At 39.3% G+C, this 21,512-nt stretch overlaps 1 protein-coding gene across 5 annotated transcripts in view; it reads left to right on the top strand.

Annotated features, from left to right (window-relative positions):
* Gabpb1 (GA binding protein transcription factor subunit beta 1) overlaps positions 1 to 21,512 on the top strand; it is a 57,229-nt gene that overhangs the window by 9,091 nt on the left and 26,626 nt on the right. For all 5 annotated transcript variants that reach the window (XM_037205195.1, XM_028892688.2, XM_028892687.2 and 2 more), the window contains exons 2-3: positions 12,822 to 12,929; positions 21,109 to 21,276. In XM_037205195.1, the coding sequence (XP_037061090.1) occupies positions 12,822 to 12,929; positions 21,109 to 21,276 (276 nt within the window). The remainder of the gene's footprint in view (positions 1 to 12,821; positions 12,930 to 21,108; positions 21,277 to 21,512) is intronic.

Raw genomic sequence — 21,512 nt, 5'->3', positions numbered from 1 at the left:
ACATGAGAATTCATTCCTTCTCTCCATTGGAACTTTACCCCCAACCATCCTCTCTATTGCTTCCTGCAACCTTCCCAGGCTTTTGTTACCACTATCTCATTCTTAGAGATCATACTGAACTTCACGTAAATAACAGTGTCTTTCTGTGCTTGAGGTCTTAACATAGGTAATCATGTTAATGCACATGACAGTTTCATTATTTTTCATGATGAAATACTCCATTTATAGACCACCTTTCTTTATTTATCCTTGGTGGGCATCTAAGTTGATTCCATATCTTGGCTGTCCTGAATAAATAATACAATAGACTGAGTGCAGGTATCTCTTTGGCATGCTGATAAGATTTCTTTTAGGATGTCAATCCAGTAGTTGGATTGATTGATCACATGACAGTTCTCTTTAGTTTTTGAGGAATTTCCCATTATTACTATTTATAATCCTGCCAGCAGGGAGTGTTTCTCTTTATTCTTGTTAGAACTTATTTATTTATTTACTGAAATAGCTTTTTTAATTAGGTTGAAATGGTCTTTCATTTTGATTCTGGTCTTTGGTTTTTGTTTTATTTTGAGACAAGGTCTCACTTTATCTCTGACTGGTCTGGAACTTGCTTCTTAGAATAGGCTATCCTTGAACTCTGAGATCCACCTGTCTGTGCCTTGTGAGTACTCAAATTAAAGGTGTATGCCACCATGCCCAGTCTTCATTGTTTTTGATTAGCAATTTCTTTAAAGGTTAGTGGTGCTGAAAAAAAATATATATATATATATATTTTTTTTTTGGGGTGTGTGTGGCAGAGTCATGCTGAATTTTATTTTATAACATAGATGTGTACATTGGTGAGGTGGGTTTGACTGAATGCTTTTCTAAGTGGTACTTTACTTAGTCTCGTACCAATGTCTACCCAGATCTGCCTGGCTCTGCCTCCCGAGTGCTGGGATTAAAGGTGTGCACCATCACCAACTGGCTTATTTTTTGTTTTTTTGAGACAGGATCTCTCTATAGAGCCCTGGCTGTCCTGGAACTCCCTGTGTAGACCAGACTGGTCTTGAACTCACAGAGATCCACCTGCCTCTGCCTCCCAAGTGCTGGGATTAAAGGCGTGCGCCACCATGTCTGCCTCTGAGCAGAAAATTCGTTAGGCCTTTTTTGCCAGAGTTGGAAGCTTAGTTGGGTGGGGTCTTGGCCTGAGGTCACCACTCCTTTTGTTCAGACCAGGCTCGTCTTAATCTCCTATTTTGGTCAGCACAAGCACCTTGAATTTTCTGATGCTCTTTGTCTTTTCAAACTGTACATTTTTGTGTTTCTTTTTGTTCTTATTGCTCCTTTTCATTGTGAACCTGAATAAGAGTGATTACCAATAACCATGCCACATAGCCAACAATAGGTTGTTTTGAAATCTCCACAACGGCTGAACAGTGGTGGCGCACACCTTTAATCCCAGTGTTTGAGAGGCAGAGGCAGGCAGATCTCTGAGTTTGTCAAGGCCAATTTGATCTACAGAGAGAGTTCCAGGACAACCAGGACTACATTGAGAAACCCTATCTTTAAAAACAAACAAACAAAAAAGGAAATCTCCACCAAAAGTATATTTTTAATAGCAGCCAAATTTACAGCATCATTCACATAGTCTGAGTTTAGAGTCATAAAGAATACATGAGGAAAGGGGTTGTGGAATCTACCTCTTGAGTCTCTGCATGGAGGCCCTCAGGCTATTTGTATGATACCTGGGTTGCGTTGCTGCGGTCCCCAAGATGCTAGAGGCATGAAATATCTGCTAAAGAGAACTGCATACACAGTGTGGAACCAGCCCAAGACAGAGAAGTGTTTTTTTTTTTTTTTTTTTTTTTTTTTTTTTTGTTTGTTTGTTTGTTTTTAAAGACCAGGTGAAGGGTTCACAACACGGTCACATTTACCAGGCGGACACTTCCGCCTAGCCAATTCCGGTCAGGCTGGACACCTCCGCCTAGCAAGTTCCGGCCAAGGCATCTCGCGTGACCGGAATCCATGACGCTACATGGCTATGTAGGCGCGCAACGTGACCATGTGGTCTACGCACACGCGTAGAGTAGTGATGTGACCTGGCCACGCCCCCAGCCGGTTTTAAAGTGGAGCGCCATGCTTCCCAGTTTCTCTTCTCCACGCATGTGTCTCTCCCACAGGCCTGCGCACTCTATCCCTTTATCTCTAATAAACTCTTATAAGCGGATTCTGTCGTGTTTCGTGACACTTCCTTGCAGGGTAAGAACACAACGCAGCTAAATAACTAACACCAGGCTGGCCTCGAACTCACAGAGATCTGCCTGGCTTTAATCCCCCGAGTGCTGGGATTAAAGGCGTGCGCCACTACTGCCCAGAGGGAAAGAAACTTCTTAGACTGTATAGATGTACTATATGATATTGTATGCATGTGTATACTGTAGCATCATGGAATGCTGGTAAGTATTGGTGGGCCAGGTAAAGTGCACGCTTTAGGCAGGGTTTGCAGGCTCTAGAGAAGAGAGGGTCACTGAGCAGGGACCTGCACTCTAGAGCACAAACGGTTTTGAGCAGGTTGGCATTGCTGAAGTGGGTAAAAGAATGCCACGGAAGAAGAGAGACGAACGTTCCCCAGGTTCTCAGGGACAAGGTGCACCCTTCTTAAAAAGCTTTAAGGAGTTAAGAAGGGGCACTGAAGCTGAAATTCCTGTAAGAGGGTTGGTTATCCTGAGAAAAAGTTTCTCTGCTTTGTTGTAGAATATTATTTTAAGGTGTGTTACCTTTGTTTATGTTGCATTTGTTTAACGCTGTGAAGCTGTGTTACTTTGCTTATTTAAAACACCTGATGGTCTAATAAAGAACTGAACAGCCAATAGCAAGGCAAGAGAAAGGATAGGTGGGGCTGGCAGGCAGGAGAAATAAATAGGAGGAGAAAACTGGGAGGAGAAGAGCAGCCAGAGAAGGAGGAGGATTCCAGAGGCCAGCCACCCAACTACACAGCAAGCCACAGAGTAAGAAACAATGAAAGGAGCCGGGCGGTGGTGGCGCACGCCTTTAATCCCAGCATTCGGGAGGCAGAGGCAGGCGGATCTCTGTGAGTTCGAGGCCAGCCTGGGCTACCAAGTGAGTTCCAGGAAAGGTGCAAAGTTACACAGAGAAACTCTGTCTCGAAAAACCAAAAAGAAAAAAGAAAGAAAGAAAGAAAGAAAAAAAAAGAAACAAAGGTATACAGAAGTAAGAAAAGGAAAAAGCCCAGAGGCAAAAGGTAGACAGGATAATTTAAAGTTAAGAAAAGTTGGCAAGAAACAAGCCAAGGTAAGGCCAGGCATTTGTAATTCAGAATAAGCCTCCATGTGTGACTTATTTAGGAGCTGGGTGGTGGGGCTCCCCAAAAGACAAAGAATAAGAAAACAGCTAACAACACTGCTTTCTATGATTTCACAGGATGTTTGGCATGGAGTTTTGAGTTCTGAGATCAAGATTATGGTTGTAGGGAGTGGGGACCTTGTGGATTAATATTCTTGTACATTGGTAGTATTGATATAGTAATACACTTTTTGCTATTTTCTTTGTCAAGACAGGGTTTCTCTATGTAGCCCTGGCTGTCCTGGAACTCACTCTGTAGTCCAGGCTGGCCTCAAACTTGCAGAGATTCTCCTGCCTCTGCTTGCTTCTGAGCCTGAGATTAAAGGCATGCTCCACCACCGCCCATCTTTTGATTTTTTTTTGGGGGGGGTTATTTTATTTTCTTTGAGATGGCCCTTTGGCTGGCTTTGAACTCCGTTATCTTGCTGCATTCTCTCCATTGCTGGGATTACAGAGGTCTGTCACTATGTTCAGCTATTTCTTGAATGGTGACCCTTTCAGTGTCTTTAAATTAATGTCAATTTCAACCTCTCCCTCTCTACCCCCCCTATACTCTTATGTTCCATCTCACCTCATCTGCCCCCCAACCCCACATGCACATACATATATATACACACCCAAACACCTCTGTCTACTGTCAATATCATATTTTTATCACCTACTTCTTAGCCCCTCCTTCCTCTTTTGCATTGGGCTCACCTGGGTAATCATCTACAAAATCTTTCATGTAAGTCAATACAAGTTCTTGGTATAGACATCTTTGGGGACTATTATTCAGCCTATATTCTGTAATATATGCATATATACAGTATGACTGAAAAACTTTTTTCTGAGAAACAGCCTCTTTTAATATTTTGCTTATCCTTTTTATATCCACCGTCACACTTCCCAGACTCTGACTGGAAGTTTCAGTCCCTTCTCAGGAGGCTTACTGGCCTGTGTTGGAGGACTCCTTCCTGGACCCTCTGCCTTATTGCTCCGTTCTGGATTTGCTTTCCTTGTCTGGCACAGCTATTTCCTTGAGGTCATCAACCTTTTGAATCATTTCCATTGCATTTATTTTGGGTCCTTATTTCCTAAGCCATCTATTCTTTTTGGTTTACTCTGCTTTGGTTAGAACAGATATTTTAATGAAAAAGGAAACCATTGGCCTTGCTTTTTGGATTTTTGAGACAAGGTCTTGCTGTGTAGCCCTGAATGACTTCAAGTTTGCTATGTAGTCCAGACAGGCTGTGAACTCTTGGTGATTTTTTTTTTACCCGTTCCTCAGCCCACTACTGTGTCTACCTCAAAATGGCTACCTGGGGTTGGGGGTAAAGATGGATGGTAAGAATGATACTGCACTCAGAGGTCTCTATCTCTGAGATCTATCTTGACTTCAAAATTGAAGTCAAAAGTTATGTTACTTTGGAAGAGGTTCTCCTTTTATTTCCACAGAAAATGAGAGGCTCTGGATTCATTCTGGGTTAAGAAAGTCAGGTTTGATCAAGGAAGACCCCCTGAAAGATCTCCAGTGGGAATGGTTGACCCAGATGATCCAATGTTTCAGAGCTCCTCTGTTGCAGTTTCCTCTGAGTTCTGCATCCAGAACAGGCTGCTGGCTGAGATGAGCCCCTCACAGAATACTCCAGTCAGGACATGACCATATCCTAAATTTTCTCAGGGTCCCCCAAAGATTACAAGCAACCCCAATTAGCAGGAAGTAGTCTAGAGAACTACACGTAAAATTCCCAAAATAAATTATGAATGTTTGTCCTTAAGGGGTTGGTTATAAGTTGTTATTGCTTATGTAAGGAAAAAAGCTAAACAAAGAAGTTAAATTCAAAGATCTCTTTCTAAAGGAAAAAGGGGATATAATATAGAAATGATGAGATGAAAGGATAGCTTATTGAATGTACTTGAATCCAAAAATATAAGCATTAATCTTAAATATTTTATATTAGTATGGATTTTGGGTTATTGATATAGATTTAAAGTTAATTTTGCTATACTGTATGTATATTTCAACTCTTTAGGGTATTATGTTTATACAGGTCATTTAAAATATAATACATAATTAAGAAATAGATTAATAGTCATCTGTAATAGCAAACTTATAGTCATGTTAGTTAGGATTTCAAGATCATGCAGAGTTATATTTCAGATAGATAGGCAATCTTCAAACACTTTAAAGACCTATAGAATATGGCATTTAAAATGTTTTAAGAACTTAGACTTTTCTTGACAGTGAGACATGTCTGCTCCTTACAGCACCAATTACTTCAAAGAGGATGATAAACATCAAAGAAACTACATATGGAGTTTGTTTTCTTTATGGCAAAAGCTAGTCTTGTGGGCAAAGAAACTGCCTTTGCCTCAGTTGCTGACAATTATTGTCCAATCTGGACCAGCAGGATATAAGAAAGATGACTGCCAAACTTTGCCAAGAAAAGATAGGACAGTCCTTCAAAATTCCCTGCTTCACAGGAAAGTCTGGCAGATATGCTAGGCTTCTTGGCCAAAGATGGATTCCCCAGTGTTGGAGAGGAACTTTGATTGACTGTCCAGACAGCCTGAGGTCCCTGTCATTAGGTAACATTTCATTCTTCTGGGGTCTTTGATGGAGTTGATCATCATAGTTTTCCTTAATTATGATAAAAAGGCAAATTAGATGTAAAACTTTAGAGTCACAAAGATAAAATAGAGAATAGATTTTTTTCTCTAATTTTGCCAAATACAAATAGACTAGATATTGTAACTATAATTCTTACTTGATAACTGTTTTATTGTATATAATCTTACTATGTTAAAGTTAAAAGCTTGCTTTTTTATTTAGACAAAAAGGAAGTGCTGTGGAATATTCCTTTACACTGTGTGAATGAATATATGTTGCTGTGATTGGTTTAATAAACAAGCTGCCTGGCCAATAGCTGAACAGCATAAAGTTAGGCAGGAAAGCCAAACATATTGATGGAATGAGGAAGGGGCGGAGTCATGGGGAATGCCAGCAAGCTGCCCAGGAAGCAAGACATGCTAGAGGACAAGTAAAGTGATGAGCCATGTGGCAATACATAGATGAATAGAAATGGGTTAATTTAAATGTAAGAGTTAGCTAGTCACAAGCCTGAGCTGTCGTCTGAGCAGCATTTATAATTCATATTCAGCTTCTGAGTTGGTTATTTGGGACTGGGTGGTCAGGACAGTAAACATCCCTTTACAGAAATTCCTTTCTATTTATTTATTTTTATTTTATATGTAGGAGTGTTTGCCTGCACCAAGTGTGTAGAGTACCCATTGAGGCCAGGGAAAGGTGCTAGGTCCTCCAGAATTGGAGTTACAGGTGGTTGTGAGTTCCTGTGTGAGTGCTGGGTACTGAACTCAAGTCTTCTGCAAGAGCAACAAGTGCTTTTAACTGTTCAACCAACTCTTCAGCCCCTGAGTTCCTTTCTCATGAGAGTATTGACAATTAGTGATTGCCAAGAATATTTCTTATATACTGATAATAGTTTTACATCTTTTTACTATATAAAAAACTTTTTAATATCTAATCTTATATATTAAAGATTTTTAAGCTTACATTTAACCTAGTTTTGATGTAAAGATTTTTAATGAAAGTTTGTTTTTAATTTCATGAGTAATATGTGTTCATTGTACAAAGCAACAAAATAAATGGGAAATAGCTTTATTGTTTTTAGTTCTTTTTGTGCGTTTTTTACACAGTTCAGTATGTTGTATATAAAGTTTAGGGTCTTGATTCTTAAAGCCGTTACATACTATTTGTAAATTTTTTTTTTTGTTTTTTTTTGTTTTCCGAGACAGGGTTTCTCTGTGTAGCTTTGCGCCTTTTCCTGGAACTCACTTGGTAGCCCAGGCTGGCCTCGAACTCACAGAGATCTGGAGATCCGCCTGGCTCTGCCTCTCGAGTGCTGGGATTAAAGGCATGCGCCACCACCGTCCGGCTATTTGTAAATATTTTTAAGTAAAAGTATTAGTGTTATTTTAGTATGTATGCTTGTATAAGCTGTTCTTGCAGCCACTAGGTGGCACTTAGCATGTATAATTCTTAGGAGCTGAAGTAGCAGATGTTGAAGTTTCTAGGTGGGTCTAATATGTTACAATTTAAGTAAAACAATGATTTATGTTAGACTGTGAGAAGCATTTCATAAACAGTAAATAAGTTCAATGTGAAACATTGTAATGAACATTTCTATATTCTCAAGGAGAAAGGAAGTATTAAATTAAGTGGTGTAATATGCCACATACAGTAGATTCTGGATATATTAGCAGTCATTACAATTTATTGAATAATTTTTTTGATCGGAGAAAATCAAATGATGAGCCATATATTTTAATTGATAACCCTCAATTTTCTTTTTTATATTAAGGTTTTTTTCCCCCCTGAGGATTTAACATGTAGATAATTAGTCTGAATGAACTGAGGATTTAACCCAGCATATGTGTGTGTGTGTGTGTGTGTGTGTGTGTGTGGTGTACATGTGTGTATGTGCATTTACATGTGTATGGGTGTGTGCACATTCATGCATTTATGTGAGGTTGAAATTGAGTGTCTTCAATTGCTCTCTACTGTATTTATTGGAGGCAGGGTCTCTCACTGGACTTGGAGCACTCTGAATTTGGCCAGCCTTATCTCCCAGGTGCTAGGTGCTGGGCTACCACAACCACCTGGTGTTCATGTGGGTTCCTGGAATCTGAACTCTGGTCTTCATGCTTCACAGCAATCCCATTACCCGCTGAACACCTCCCACCCCCCCAGCCTCTTGGTCGTTTTCATTGTCTGGATGTAACTGGGTTTCTTTAAGAGTCAGAACTATTGCATTGTGTTTTCAAGTGATCATAGCATTTTGGTATTTTTTATTATTTAAAGTTTTATTTTTTATTTTTATCTGGGCAAGAAAATGAGAGCATCCTTGATTTTGGTGTTGCTTGATCTCATACATTTTTTTCCCCATTAGATCCATTTCTAACTTTAAAAATAATTTAATTCCATCTGCTAAGTTGAAATGAAAATTATAGTTTTGGGGCTGGAGAGATGGCTCAGTGGTTAAGAGTGTATACTGTTCCAGCAGAGGACCCAGAACATGGGACAGTTCTTGTGAGACTTAGAGTATTCTTGAGAGGACCATGAAATGCTAGAACCTTCTCTGCCTTTAATCTCTCAAACGCTTCCCCTACATATACAAAGGGCCTCTAGGGGACAGTGTTGCTACTTTTGAGACCACTGATTCCTTAGTTTAGTGACATGAATCTGTTACATTGTTTATGGTTAAAAAAATCACAACAGCTTCAGTACCCAGGTTCTAAATATGGTAGGTTCTGAATAACTGAAACATGGGGAGGATATGGAAGGATGTTCATTCAAATGCTCAACTGTAGTGTAGTGTAGATCATCAACTCTGCTCTTCGATATCCTTCATTTTCCTCCAGCTGTTTAGTAAGGCAGGCACGTCAGACTTTCTTCAGTGTGACGTTTACTTAGTGGACAGCTGCACAATGTAATTCGTTCCTTTATAATTTTTGTTTTTAAATTAGGTAAGCAGAACTAGGAAGTAACATTATAGAAACTGTAAAATGGGAAATTTCCCCATAATCATACTATTGGATGACTTGCTAATATATACATATATGTACTTATAGATACTATATACTATATATTATGTATTATATATAGTACTAAAAGATATCAACAAGTGATCTAATGGTATGATACATATATATCCCAAGGCAGGTCTGGAATTTATGATTCTTTTATCTACTTCAGTCTCACAGTTGCTGAGATTACATCTGTGTGTCACCACACCTTATTATATTTTGTGCTTTTTGCACATGTTTTGATATTCAAACTTCATTGGCTTAGCATCACATAAATCTGTTATGTAGCTTCAAACTAATTAAACGGTTGCCTCCTGTGATTAGTTTCTCTAATTGAATTACTTTTCAGCCTTTAGATTGTTTCAAATATAACTTAACTGTATTTTTCCTTTAGAATAGGTTCATAGAGAGGTAATAATTTAATCAGTGGGTTTTTGACATTCTTAAAACTTTTAATAAATTTGCTAGATTAAGTTGAAGCTGATCCACTTTTACTGCTACTGGCATCCATTATAGAGCAGTATGTGAAAGTGTAAGTTTCAATCACCTTTGACTTCTGTAGGAATTACTTTAGAACTGTTTTAGTTCTGGCAGTGACAGTCAACAGTGCTTTCTTTTTTGCAGAATACGTGGTTGTCAGTTTTTTTTTTTTTTTTTTTTTTTTTTTACTACTATGTTGGATTCTTGTTTATGCTTCCTCCCCGTCTTTATTTTGAGTCATGCCTTTTTTTTCCCCATTGTGTAGCTCTCTATTGGCAACTGAAATAGAAGGTATCTGTTGTGCGACAGTGGTAGTAATTGAACTAACAACTGCAGATTTCTTATGTTCTAATACAGATCATTTATAAATGCAATTTCTTTTATTAAAAAGTTCCCACCCTTTTTTGTCTCTGTACAATTCACAAAAACTATTCTGAAAGTAGAATATATGTGCAAGCACCTGTAAAGACTACAGTTTCAGATATACTAAATGTTTTACAAGTCACTTTCAAACACTGTATGCCAATTCAGCCTTTACATTGCCATCTTTTTTGGTTTTTCGAGACAGGGTTTCTCTGTGTAGCTTTGTGCCTTTCCTGGAACTCGCTTTGGAGACTAGGCTGGCCTCGAACTCACAGAGATCCGCCTGCCTCTGCCTCCCGAGTGCTGGGACTAAAGGCGTGCGCCACCACCACCCGGCCACATTGCCATCTTTTTAAAATCAGAGGATTTGATTCTAGCCTTCCTTTCATTCCTCCAAACTAGAAAGCATTTAAAAATTTTTATTTTTTTATTTGGAGATGGAGTTTCGCTGTGGAGCTCTGGCTCCCCTGGAACTCCCTCTGTAGACCAGGTTGGCCTTGAACTCAGAGATCTGCCTGCCTCCTCTGCCCCGAGTGCTAGGATTTAAGGTGTGCGCCACCATCTCCTGGCTCTAAAACATTGTTTAAATGAGTTGAAATTAAGGACGGCTACACCTACTAGAAAAGAAGAGAATTCTGTTAGTCTGAGGTTTCAGAATCCTGACACCAGAATCAGCATCTTGGTAAAGGGTAGGCTGGACCTTGGACAGGGTACAAGTCTGCAGGTGGCATCCCTGAGGATCTGAGCTTCAGTGGACCATGAGTGCTCCAGCTGCATAACTCACTGAACTGTCTGCCAGCTTCTACCCTGGCTTGTCGAGTCAGACCTCTTAAATAATTAAAAGGTTAACATTTGCTAGTCATTTGTGGTGCTAAGCACACATCTTCTGTCCTTGATTTTATTTTCTTTGCTTGAGCGTTTTTGCTTGTTGAGGTCTTGCCATGTAACATATAAGCATATAAATAAATATCTTCAAACTCAAGAGTCTCCTGTCTCCACATCATTAAGGGCTAGGATATAGACAGGGATATGTGTCACCAAGACTGGCTTTTATTTTTGAATACATAGAAGTTTCACATTTTTTGTAAAACTTAAAGCTACCTATGCATAGAAGATAGTATCTGATATCAAAGAAAATGGGATAGAGAGTCAGATCAGAATTTGAAAAGGAGTTATTGATAATTTTGTATTTGACAAAGGACCTACTATCCAGAATGTATACAAATCAAGATGAGAAAGGCAAACAGACTAATTTCAGAATGAGAAAAATCCAGTCTGGCACTTTGTAGATCACTCCAGATGTCTTGTCTGGCACTGTGTATGCCAAATGGATTCACCTGGCTGTATAAACACTGTAAAGTGTTTACTTTGTCTATAACATTTAAAATGTTTATTTGAAAGATAAATTTCATTTTAGAGACAGATTTAAGTGAAATTGGCTCATCAACAGTGTAGATACTGTGTTAGATAGCTTGGATTTTGCTGTACTTCTATAGGAGAGGGACCAGCTTTTCCTTTCTTAAAGACTATGGTGTCTTTAATAGGAATTACTGCTTAAGATTCCAATGCCTTCTGAGTGTGATGGTGATGTTTACTGTGGAGCTTCAGCATGGTCTCTAGGAAAGACTTCATCAGAGATCAGAAGTTCAGTTTGTTTGCAGGATTAAAGACCTTGGGTTACAGAGAAAAGTGAAAGGGGGAAAAGAGAAAGAAAACTAGAAGGTCAAAGGTAAAAGAAATGTTGCAAGTGTCCCATGCAAACAAACTAAACACACACACAGGAAAACCCATATAAACTCTACAACTGCATATGTTAGTTTTCTCATTCTTCACTACAGGGTATAGTATGAATTCCTTTATTGTTGCACACAGAATAACTCCTAAGAAATCTCATCTGTGTACACCACCTAGTGTTTATGGCTTTCTGTGGTTATTCCTGTGTTTGCAATGGATGCTCTCATATTACAGAATCTACTAAAACATAAGATATTTTGGCATAGTTCTTTCCAGAAGTTAGATTTTCTTGTAGTTCTCTCTGGTGCCTCCTAACATTTCTTCTAAGTATGTAGTATCTTTTATCCCTTCCTGGAAGAAATAACCTTTCCAAGATCTGCCAGTTTCTTGAGTGCTCTTGAGTGACAGCTGTTCACATAAGTCACTCTTGCCCTGTGGTTCATTTCTTCTTTATGACTTTTTACCTTGTGTGTGTTCCTTTTTAGACATGTTTGAATCCCAGCCACATCTCTTTCTTATTACGTCTCAAAAGATTTCCCCACAGAACTGGTTGTCCCTGTTCTTTCTGTAGTATATTCTACAGTACCACAGAGGAAGCTTTTGGATTGGAAACATTCTCACTCCCCAGAATGACCAGCTCCTTTGACCAGTTCAAGTCCTTGTTCACCTGTGGATTCCTGTCTGTCTTCCCCGCCTCCCTCTGCCTCCTCCCTCCCTTGATGGCGACATTAGCCTTTAGAGAATTCTTGAATTCAAGATAAAATCTCTTTGTAGATTCTTAGTGAGACACATGTCCTGCTCATAAGACCATTCAACTCTTTTTTGTACTTCCATGGAGTGTGAATTGTGCCCCCTTCTGGAAGACTGAAGTGTACAGTATATGCACCAGACAGAGCACGAGACATTTGTTTAGAATTGAGCACACTTACTGGTCTGGAAGAGGTTGGGTAGATTAGTGGACATCAGGAACAGGGCACTCTCTTGTACTTTAGCTCATAATTTTATAAGAATGTCACCAGGCTCTAATACGAACAGATGCCACTTTTAATTCTTAGGCTCACTGTGCCTGCTGCTTTACATCTTCTGTCATTTACTGGCCGTATGTGAAGAATTTTAACCAGTTTTACTCAGATAAAAACTTAGAAAAGAAATATATTTCAAGAGTCGAAATATAAATTAGTTCGTGTGATCATTAGTTTTAGATTAACCATAGCACATTTGAAGGGATAATGAGAATGGACTTAGGAATGAGGGGGAAGTCATGTCACGGTATGTAATGGAGATTCTCATATCAGTTCATGTGTTTCATTCAGATGTCCCTGGTAGACTTGGGGAAGAAGCTTTTAGAAGCGGCACGAGCAGGTCAAGATGACGAAGTTCGTATTTTGATGGCAAATGGAGCTCCTTTTACTACAGACTGGGTAAAGAGTGATTTTAATGTTGTAGTTGTTATATTTCTTTCTCCTCTTCTGCTCTTCCTCCCTTCTTCCCAGGTGAAAATTTAGCTAGTATTTATGTTTACAAATGATATAATGTATACACACTCACTTTTGGGGGTTACTTGTTCAGAGTTTATAATTACAGCTGTCTTTTTTTTTTTTTTTTTTTTTTTTTTTGGTTTTTCGAGACAGGGTTTCTCTGTGTAGCTTTGCGCCTTTCCTGGAGCTCACTTGGTAGCCCAGGCTGGCCTCGAACTCACAGAGATCCGCCTGGCTCTGCCTCCCGAGTGCTGGGATTAAAGGCATGCGCCACCACCGCCCGGCCAATTACAGCTGTCTTTAAAAAAGATTTATTTTTATAATTTTTAATTTGTTTATGTGTATGGGAATGTTCATGTGTGCGCAGATGCCCGTGAAGTCAGAGGTGTTGGATCCCCTGGAGCTGAGTTACAGGCAGTTGTTAGTTAGCTGATGTGGGTGCTGGGAACTGAAGGTGGATCCTCTGCAAGAGAAGTCTATTCTCTTAATGGCTAAGCCGTTTTCTCCAGCTCATAATTAAACTGTCTTTTAAAGGAATGCATTGCTCATGTTATTTCCTTAACAATAGACAATCTTATCCAATCAACATCTATGAATAAAGTTGTGTGTTTTAAAGACTTTAGACTATACTAGTTTGGTATGACTAACTATATAAGTGCTTGGATTCAGTTTAAAGACACTATAATAGGGAGAGGATCGATAATTCACAAAGTAATGAAGACAGGAGTTTTAACTGTTCCTGAAAAGAAAAAAGTTTGCATTTCCATTGCTGCTTGTGAAATTGTAAGAAACATGACCAGGGAGGCAGAGGCACGAGGATCTGCGTAGTGAGTTCCAGGACAGCCAAAGCTTCCTAGTGAGACCCTGTCTTTAAAATAAAAAGGAAGGGAGGAAGGAAGGAAGGAAGGAAAGAGAGAAAGAAGGAAAGAGAGAAATGTGACCAAATGGGAAGAAAGGAAAGGAAGCAGTTCCTTGCAGTCTAGAAGGCAGTGTGGGGAAGGCAGCAGACATGCCTCTTCATTTCTGGGGTAAGGCAGAAGGGATGGTCTTAGGAGCATGGAGGGTTAGGAATCTGCAGTAACTTTATCACTGATAACAATACAAAATTCTGATTTTTAATTTTTTTGTCCTTATTCCTTGTTCTTTTTAAAATTTTCATGTAAAATAAATTTTTTTGTTTGCTTTGGAAAATTTTATACAAACATCAACTCCTGCATACCTCTCATCCAGCTTCAAAACCAGCAAACCATGGTAAATCTTGTTCCTCCATGAACTGTCTTTGTATTGTTTTAAAGCAAATCTCAGGAATTCGTCTATACGTATGTCAGCGTTTGTCTTTGTCAGTTAAGACTTTCTCACTAGATATTTTCAAGGAAATCTTGAGTGCTTTGCTAAGAATGAAGAGTGAATCCAAAACATTGAATGTAAGCTGGGATCCGGAGACTCCATTCTCTAGGAACCTTTGCTGCATTTAGATATCCTTATTGGTCTCCCCAGCTCACCAGCATGGGGTACTGAAGACAAAGATTGGGAGTGCTGCAGGGCTAACTCTGGTGGGACAGTTCCAGGAACTGCACTTGCAGCACTTAGCCTATCTCAGAGTACCCTCATCTCTCTCCGCCTCTTCTCCCTGCTCTTGTGGGGGGCACTGCAAATAAATGACCTGGTGTGAACCAGCACTGAGGGAGAGCAGGAAACATAGATGGAAAGAATTTGGATCACAAGCCATGCCTTGTACAAACACCCCTGTATCTGAGGAACTACAGGTCGCGGAGAGGATGTGAAGTTTCTCTGCACTAGGGTTCTTTTACCCGTGTCCCTGGCAGAAGCAATGCATATCCCCCAGAGAAACCTACCTTTTTAAGTCCCAGCTTTGTATCTACTAATGAAATTGCAAGGAAAGTGAGCAGTCGAGTTTTAACACCCAAAGACAAAGCAGCTCGAATGTCTTACTGAAACAGCCCGACAGCAGGAGCAGACCTGCTGAGGACAGTAGATGGAGTTCAGTCCCAAGTTAGAGACAACTGCAGACGACTTAGAACCAATGGCAGGAAACCTGGGTGTAACGTAGATGCACAGTAGAAAGTGTGACTTGTGAGAGGTACTATGACCCAAAAACGAGTGCGGGTGAACATTACTCATAGGAACAAAGCTGGAAACAGCCCAGTGCTCATAGTATTAGCAGACCCACAAAATGAGTATGGATCAGGGTGAAGTAGTTTGAAGTGCAGTTGCCTAGAATTTCCAGAATTGGTAAGTGCCCACAGATGCAAGTAGCCCAACAAATTTATAGCACAGTCAGCTTGTTGAGAATGCTTATGAGGCTGGAAGTTGTCTCTGGTTAAAAGCACTTGCCCTCGAGGAGGACCTGGGTTCATTGCTCAGCACTTAACATGGCAGCTCACAGCTGCCTGAAACTCCAGTTCTAGAGGATTCTTCTGGACTCCACAGGCATTGCATATATATGGTGCACAGACATACATGTAGATACTCACACATAAGATAAATACTTTTAAAGAAAATGCATACTAGGTATGTCACCATGATACTGTAGTACATCAAGACAGAAGGGTTATGAATTAGGATTAGTGTCCACAGTATGTATACAAGGAATCCCTGTGAGTCAGAATAGACAGATGACTCAGAGTAGTACTTCACCAAGAGAAAGTTAGAATGGCCAGTAAACATACAACAGTGTTCAACTCTACCACTGAATGAAAAGTAAAGCCAGAAGCTATTGGACACATCTACTTGGTTAGCAAAGTGATGTTTGTAGTGCCAGCCTTGGTGAGGAGATGGTACAAAGGTGAATTGTTGTAGCCATTTTGGAGGGCAGTTTGACAGTGCTTAGTAAATTTTAATATGTATATGCCATTTGTATCAGTTGAGCTAGAATATAGAAAAAAACTTGTTTATGTACTTGAGTTGCTAGAAGACCCCTGTAGCAGAATTGTTTATAATAACAAAGCTGGAAACAAAAGAGGGTTCATTAGTTGGTTAGTCAAATTAGTTACAGCTTTTTACGGAATGGAGTATTGTAGAGAAAGTTAATGTACTACATATGCCCATTAACATGAATGCATCTTGTAGACATAATATTAAGCAGTTCACAAATCAGAAGTAAATGTGGTAGGATTCTAGTAAAGTTCAAAACAGGAAGAACCAAACTATACCATTTAAGGATTTGTAATCGATAGAAATTAAAGTAATGCTTGTCAGAAAATCCTGAGTAGGGACTGGGGAGGTGGCTTAGTGAGTAAAGGCATGCCATGTAAGCTTGAGGACCTTTTTTTTGGGTGCCCAGAACTCAAACCACACACACACACACACACACACACACACACACACACACACACATACCAAAACCAATTCTTTTTTTGAGTAGCATTTACCTGAGGGACTAAGGGAAGGACTTGTGATCAGGGAACAACATGTAAGAGGACTTAAAGTTACTGGAAAGGTTTTCCTTCCAGACTGGTGTTGACTTTACAGACATTTACCTATTCTTGACACTACATGTAAGTATGCCGTGTTGCATGCATTTTTTTCCTTGCATGTGACCCTAAAAGGAAGTCTTAAGAATAACAACAGAAATACACAGTAGAGCTCAGTATGTCACTGAGGAAGTCTTAGTGGTTGTTCAGTGCACTGTTAAGAGTAAAGGCCAACTATATGAAAATACAACACAGCATGAAGCAAGGATTATCCAACAATCTCCCCTTTGATCTCTGAGGGTCTGTTAACACCTCAATAATGACTTTTGTTGTAATGAAATAATGACTTCTAAGGTTGCTTTGTTGTGTTGGGTCACTTGTGTGACGTTAGGCAGATTGGTGACCTCTCTGTACTTCCGCTTCTTTCCTGCCATACCAAGGTAGGAATCGTACTCGTGCTATGACGCCAACACATGGAGGTCTTAGAACAAGGCGGTCCATAGAAAGTGATTTAAAAACTAAGGGGATGGGCCGGAGAGATGGCTCAGTGGTGAAGTACACTTGTTGCTTCTGCAGAGGACCTGGGTTCAGTTCCTCGGACCCATTTGGTGGCTCATCTATAGCTTTAGTTCTAGGGGTTTTGACACATTTGTGCATTTAGGCAAAACATTCATACACATAAAGTAAAATTAATAAAACAAACTTAAAAAAAAACAGTTGCTGTCTAACAGTGGCAGCCTGGCAAATTCCATGTTCTGGTGAAATATCTTTTTTTTTTTTTTTTTTTTTTTTTTTTGTGATATATATTTTTTATTTTACAATACCATTCAGTTCTACATATCAGCCATGGGTTCCCCTATTCTCCCCCTCCCACGCCCTCCCTTACCCCCAGCCCACCCTCCATTCCCACCTCCTCCAGGACAAGTCCTCCCCCGAGGACTGTGATCAACTTGGTAGACTCAGTCCAGGCAGGTCCAGTCCCTTCCTCCCTGACTAAGCCAAGTGTCCCTGCATAAGTTCCTGGTTTCAAACAGCCAATTCATGCAATGAGCACAGGACTTGGTCCACTGCCTAGATGCCTCCCAAACTGATCAAGCCAATCAACTGTCTCACCTATTCAGAAGGCCTGATCCAGCTGGGAGCCCCTCAGCCTTTGGTTCATAGTTCATGTGTTTCCATTCATTTGGCTATTTTTTTTTCAATAATTGAGTAAAACTGAAATTTATTATATGCCACAGTCGTCCTAGGGACCTCCATGCTATATATGTATAGCCTTTATGGTTCTATGGGTTGTGGTCTGATTGTTCATTTTATATCTAGAATCCACCAATGAGTGAGTACATACCATAACTGTCTTTCTGGGTTTGGGTTACCTCACTCAGGATGATTTTTTCTAGTTCCATCCATTTGCCTGCAAATTTCATGCTTTCATTGTTTTTCTCTGCTGAGTAGAACTCCATTGTGTATATGTACCACATTTTTTTCATCCATTCTTCCGTTGATGGGCATCTAGGTTGTTTCCAGGTTCTGGCTATTACAAATAGTGCTGCTATGAACATAGCTGAGCATGTATCTTTATGGTATGTATCAGCATTCTTTGGGTATATGCCCAAGAGTGGTATGGCTGGGTCTTGAGGTAGTTCGATTCCTAATTTTCTGAGAAACCGCCATACTGATTTCCACAGTGGTTGTACAAGTTTACATTCCCACCAACAGTGGAGGAGTGTTCCCTTTGCTCCACATCCTCTCCAACATTGGTTGTCATTGGTGTTTTTGATCTTAGCCATTCTAACGGGTGTAAGGTGGTATCTCAGAGTCGTTTTGATTTGCATTTCTCTGATGATTAAGGATGTTGAGCATTTCTTTAAATGTCTTTCAGCCATTTGTAGTTCTTGTTTTGTGAATTCTCTGTTTAGCTCTTTAGCCCATTTTTTAATTGGATTGTTCAGTGCTTTGATGTCTAGTTTCTTGAGTTCTTTATATATTGTGGAGATCAATCCTCTGTCAGATGTGGGGTTGGTGAAGATCTTTTCCCAATCTGTTGGCTGTCTTTTTGTCTTATTGACTGTGTCTTTTGCCCTGCAAAAGCTTCTCAATTTTGAGAGGTCCCATTTATTAATGGTTGTGCTCAGGGTCTGTGCTGTTGGTGTTTTATTTAGGAAATGGTCTCCAGTGCCAATGCGTTCAAGAGTGCTTCCTATTTTCTTTTCTATTAAGTTTAGTGTAACTGGATTTATGTTTAGGTCTTTGATCCACTTGGACTTGAGTTTTGTGCATGGTGACAGATATGGATCTATTTGTAATCTTTTACATATTGACATCCAGTTATGCCAGCACCATTTGTTGAAGATACTTTCTTTGTTCCATTGTATAGTTTTGGCTCCTTTGTCAAAAACCAGGTGTTCATATGTGCATGGATTAATGTCAGGGTCTTCAATTCGATTCCATTGGTCCGTATGTCGGTTTTTGTACCAGTACCAAGCTGTTTTTATTACTATAGCTCTATAGTAGAGTTTGAGGTCCGGGATGGTGATGCCTCCAAGGGTTGCTTTATCGTATAGGATTCTTTAGCTATCCTGGGTCTTTTGTTTTTCCATATAAAGTTGAGTATTTTTCTTTCCAAGTCTGTGAAGAATTGTGTTGGGATTTTGATGGGGATTGCATTGAATCTGTAGATTGCTTTTGGTAAGATTGCCATTTTTACTATGTTAATCCTACCTACCCATGAGCATGGGAGATCCTTCCATTTTCTGATATCTTCTTCAATTTCTTTCTTTAGAGATTTAAAGTTCTTATCAAAAAGGTCTTTCACTTGTTTAGTTAGTGTTATCCCAAGGTATTTTATATTATTTGTGGCTATTGTAAAGGGTGATGTTTCTCTGACTTCTTTCTCAGCCCTTTTATCATTTGTGTATAGGAGGGCTACTGATTTTTTTGAGTTGATCTTGTATCCTGCCACTTTACTGAAGGAGTTTATCAGCTGTAGAAGTTCCCTGGTAGAGTTTTTGGGGTCACTTATGTATACTATCATATCATCTGCAAATAGTGAAAGTTTGACTTCTTCCTTGCCAATTTGTATCCCTTTGATCTCCTTTTGTTGTCTTATTGCTCTAGCTAGAACTTCTAGCACTATATTGAATAAATATGGGGAGAGTGGACAGCCTTGTCTTGTTCCTGAATTTAGTGGTATCGCTTTGAGTTTCTCTCCATTTAATTTGATGTTTGCTGTTGGCTTGCTATAAATTGCTTTTATTATGTTTAGAAATGTTCCTTGTATTCCTATTCTTTCTAAGACCTTTATCATGAAGGGGTGTTGGATTTTGTCAAAGGCTTTTTCAGCATCTAGGGAGATGATCATGTGGTTTTTTTTCTTTCAGTTTGTTTATATGGTGTATTACATTGACTGATTTCCGTATGTTGAACCATCCTTGCATCCCTGGGATGAATCCTACTTGGTCGTGATGGATGATTGTTTTGATGTATTCTTGGATTCGGTTTGCCAATATTTTGTTGAGTATTTTTGCATCAATGTTCATTAGGGAGATTGGTCTGTAGTTCTCTTTCTTTGTTGCATCTTTGTGTGGTTTGGGTATCAGGGTAATTGTAGCCTCATAAAAAGAGTTTGGTAGTGTTCCTTCTGTTTCTATTGTGTGGAACACTTTGAAGAGGATTGGTATTAGTTCTACTTTGAAAGTCTGGTAAAATTCTGCACTGAAACCATCTGGTCCTGGGCTTTTTTTAGTTGGGAGACTTTTGATGACTGTTTCTATTTCTTTAGGGGTTATTGGTCTATTTAAATGGTTTATCTGGTCTTGATTTAATTTTGGTATTTGGTATTTATCCAGAAAATTGTCCATTTCTTCCTGGTTTTCCATTTTTGTGGAGTACAGGTTTTTGAAGTATGATCTGATGATTCTCTGGATTTCCTCATTGTCTGTTGTTATGTCTCCCTTTTCATTTCTGATTTTGTGAATTTGGGTGCTCTCTCTTTGCCTTTTGGTTAATTTGGCTAGTGGTTTGTCTATCTTGTTGATTTTTTCAAAGAACCAACTCTTTGTTTCATTGATTTTTTGTATTGTTCTCTTGTTTTCTATTTCGTTGATTTCAGCCCTCAATTTGATTATTTCCTGGCGTCTATTTCTCCTGGGGAAATATCTTTTTTAACATCATTGACTGGCAATTGGAGTTAGTGGGCTTTTTGTGCTTCTTAATGCATGTAGTATAATGTAACCTAAACTTCACCTATTTGGATATACGGCTCTGCTACAATACTCTTCTTCATTCTCAGGTCATAATTACCTTTAATTTTTAGTAAAATTAATTCAGGTTGTTTTTCTGTTAGTAACAAAGAGCTAGGCATGATATAATCCCAGCATTTAGAAGGCTGAGGCAGGATCTCATGTTTGAGACCTTGTTTAAAAGTAGAGAAAGGGAGAGGAGGAACAAGAAGAGAGTTTTAATTAGAGGAATCACTGACTTTTCCACACCTATGCATGGACCTCTTGAGGGCTTCTGTGAAGATAAGCCTGAGTTGAGTAATTTGTTTTGATGTTTTGAATTACTATGTACACAATGTAATATGCATCATTGTTTAAAAATATATTTTGTAGTAGAAGTATATTAAAAGAACTGAAAACTGGAATTTCTTTTTGTGTGTGCATGTGTATGTGTGTGTTGCTGTGTTACAGCTGGGAACTTCTCCACTTCATCTGGCCGCACAGTATGGGCATTACTCTACCACAGAGGTACTTCTCCGAGCCGGCGTAAGTAGGGATGCCAGGACCAAAGTGGACCGGACGCCACTGCACATGGCGGCCTCTGAGGGCCATGCCAGCATAGTAGAGGTTTTGCTGAAGGTATGTCTTTTCTCTTTGGACTTAGATTTTGAATCCAAACCCCATACAAACTTTGTAAGATGAAAAAGGGGAAGGGTTTTATTAAGTGTGTACTTTTTATCTTTGATAGAGCATTTGTTATAGATGTGTATAAGCCTGTCAAATGAATATTGCCTTGAAGTTTTCTTTGGAGGGAAAAACCTTCCTGTAGGTGAATTCTCAGTTAATCGTCAACCATTGAAAGTCTGTCCTTTGGG

Source organism: Peromyscus leucopus, chromosome 4 (assembly GCF_004664715.2).
Source record: "Peromyscus leucopus breed LL Stock chromosome 4, UCI_PerLeu_2.1, whole genome shotgun sequence".
NCBI lineage: Eukaryota > Metazoa > Chordata > Mammalia > Rodentia > Cricetidae > Peromyscus > Peromyscus leucopus.
The sequence above is the reverse complement of the archived record's forward strand: the minus strand, read 5'-3'. Positions and strand labels throughout refer to the sequence as shown.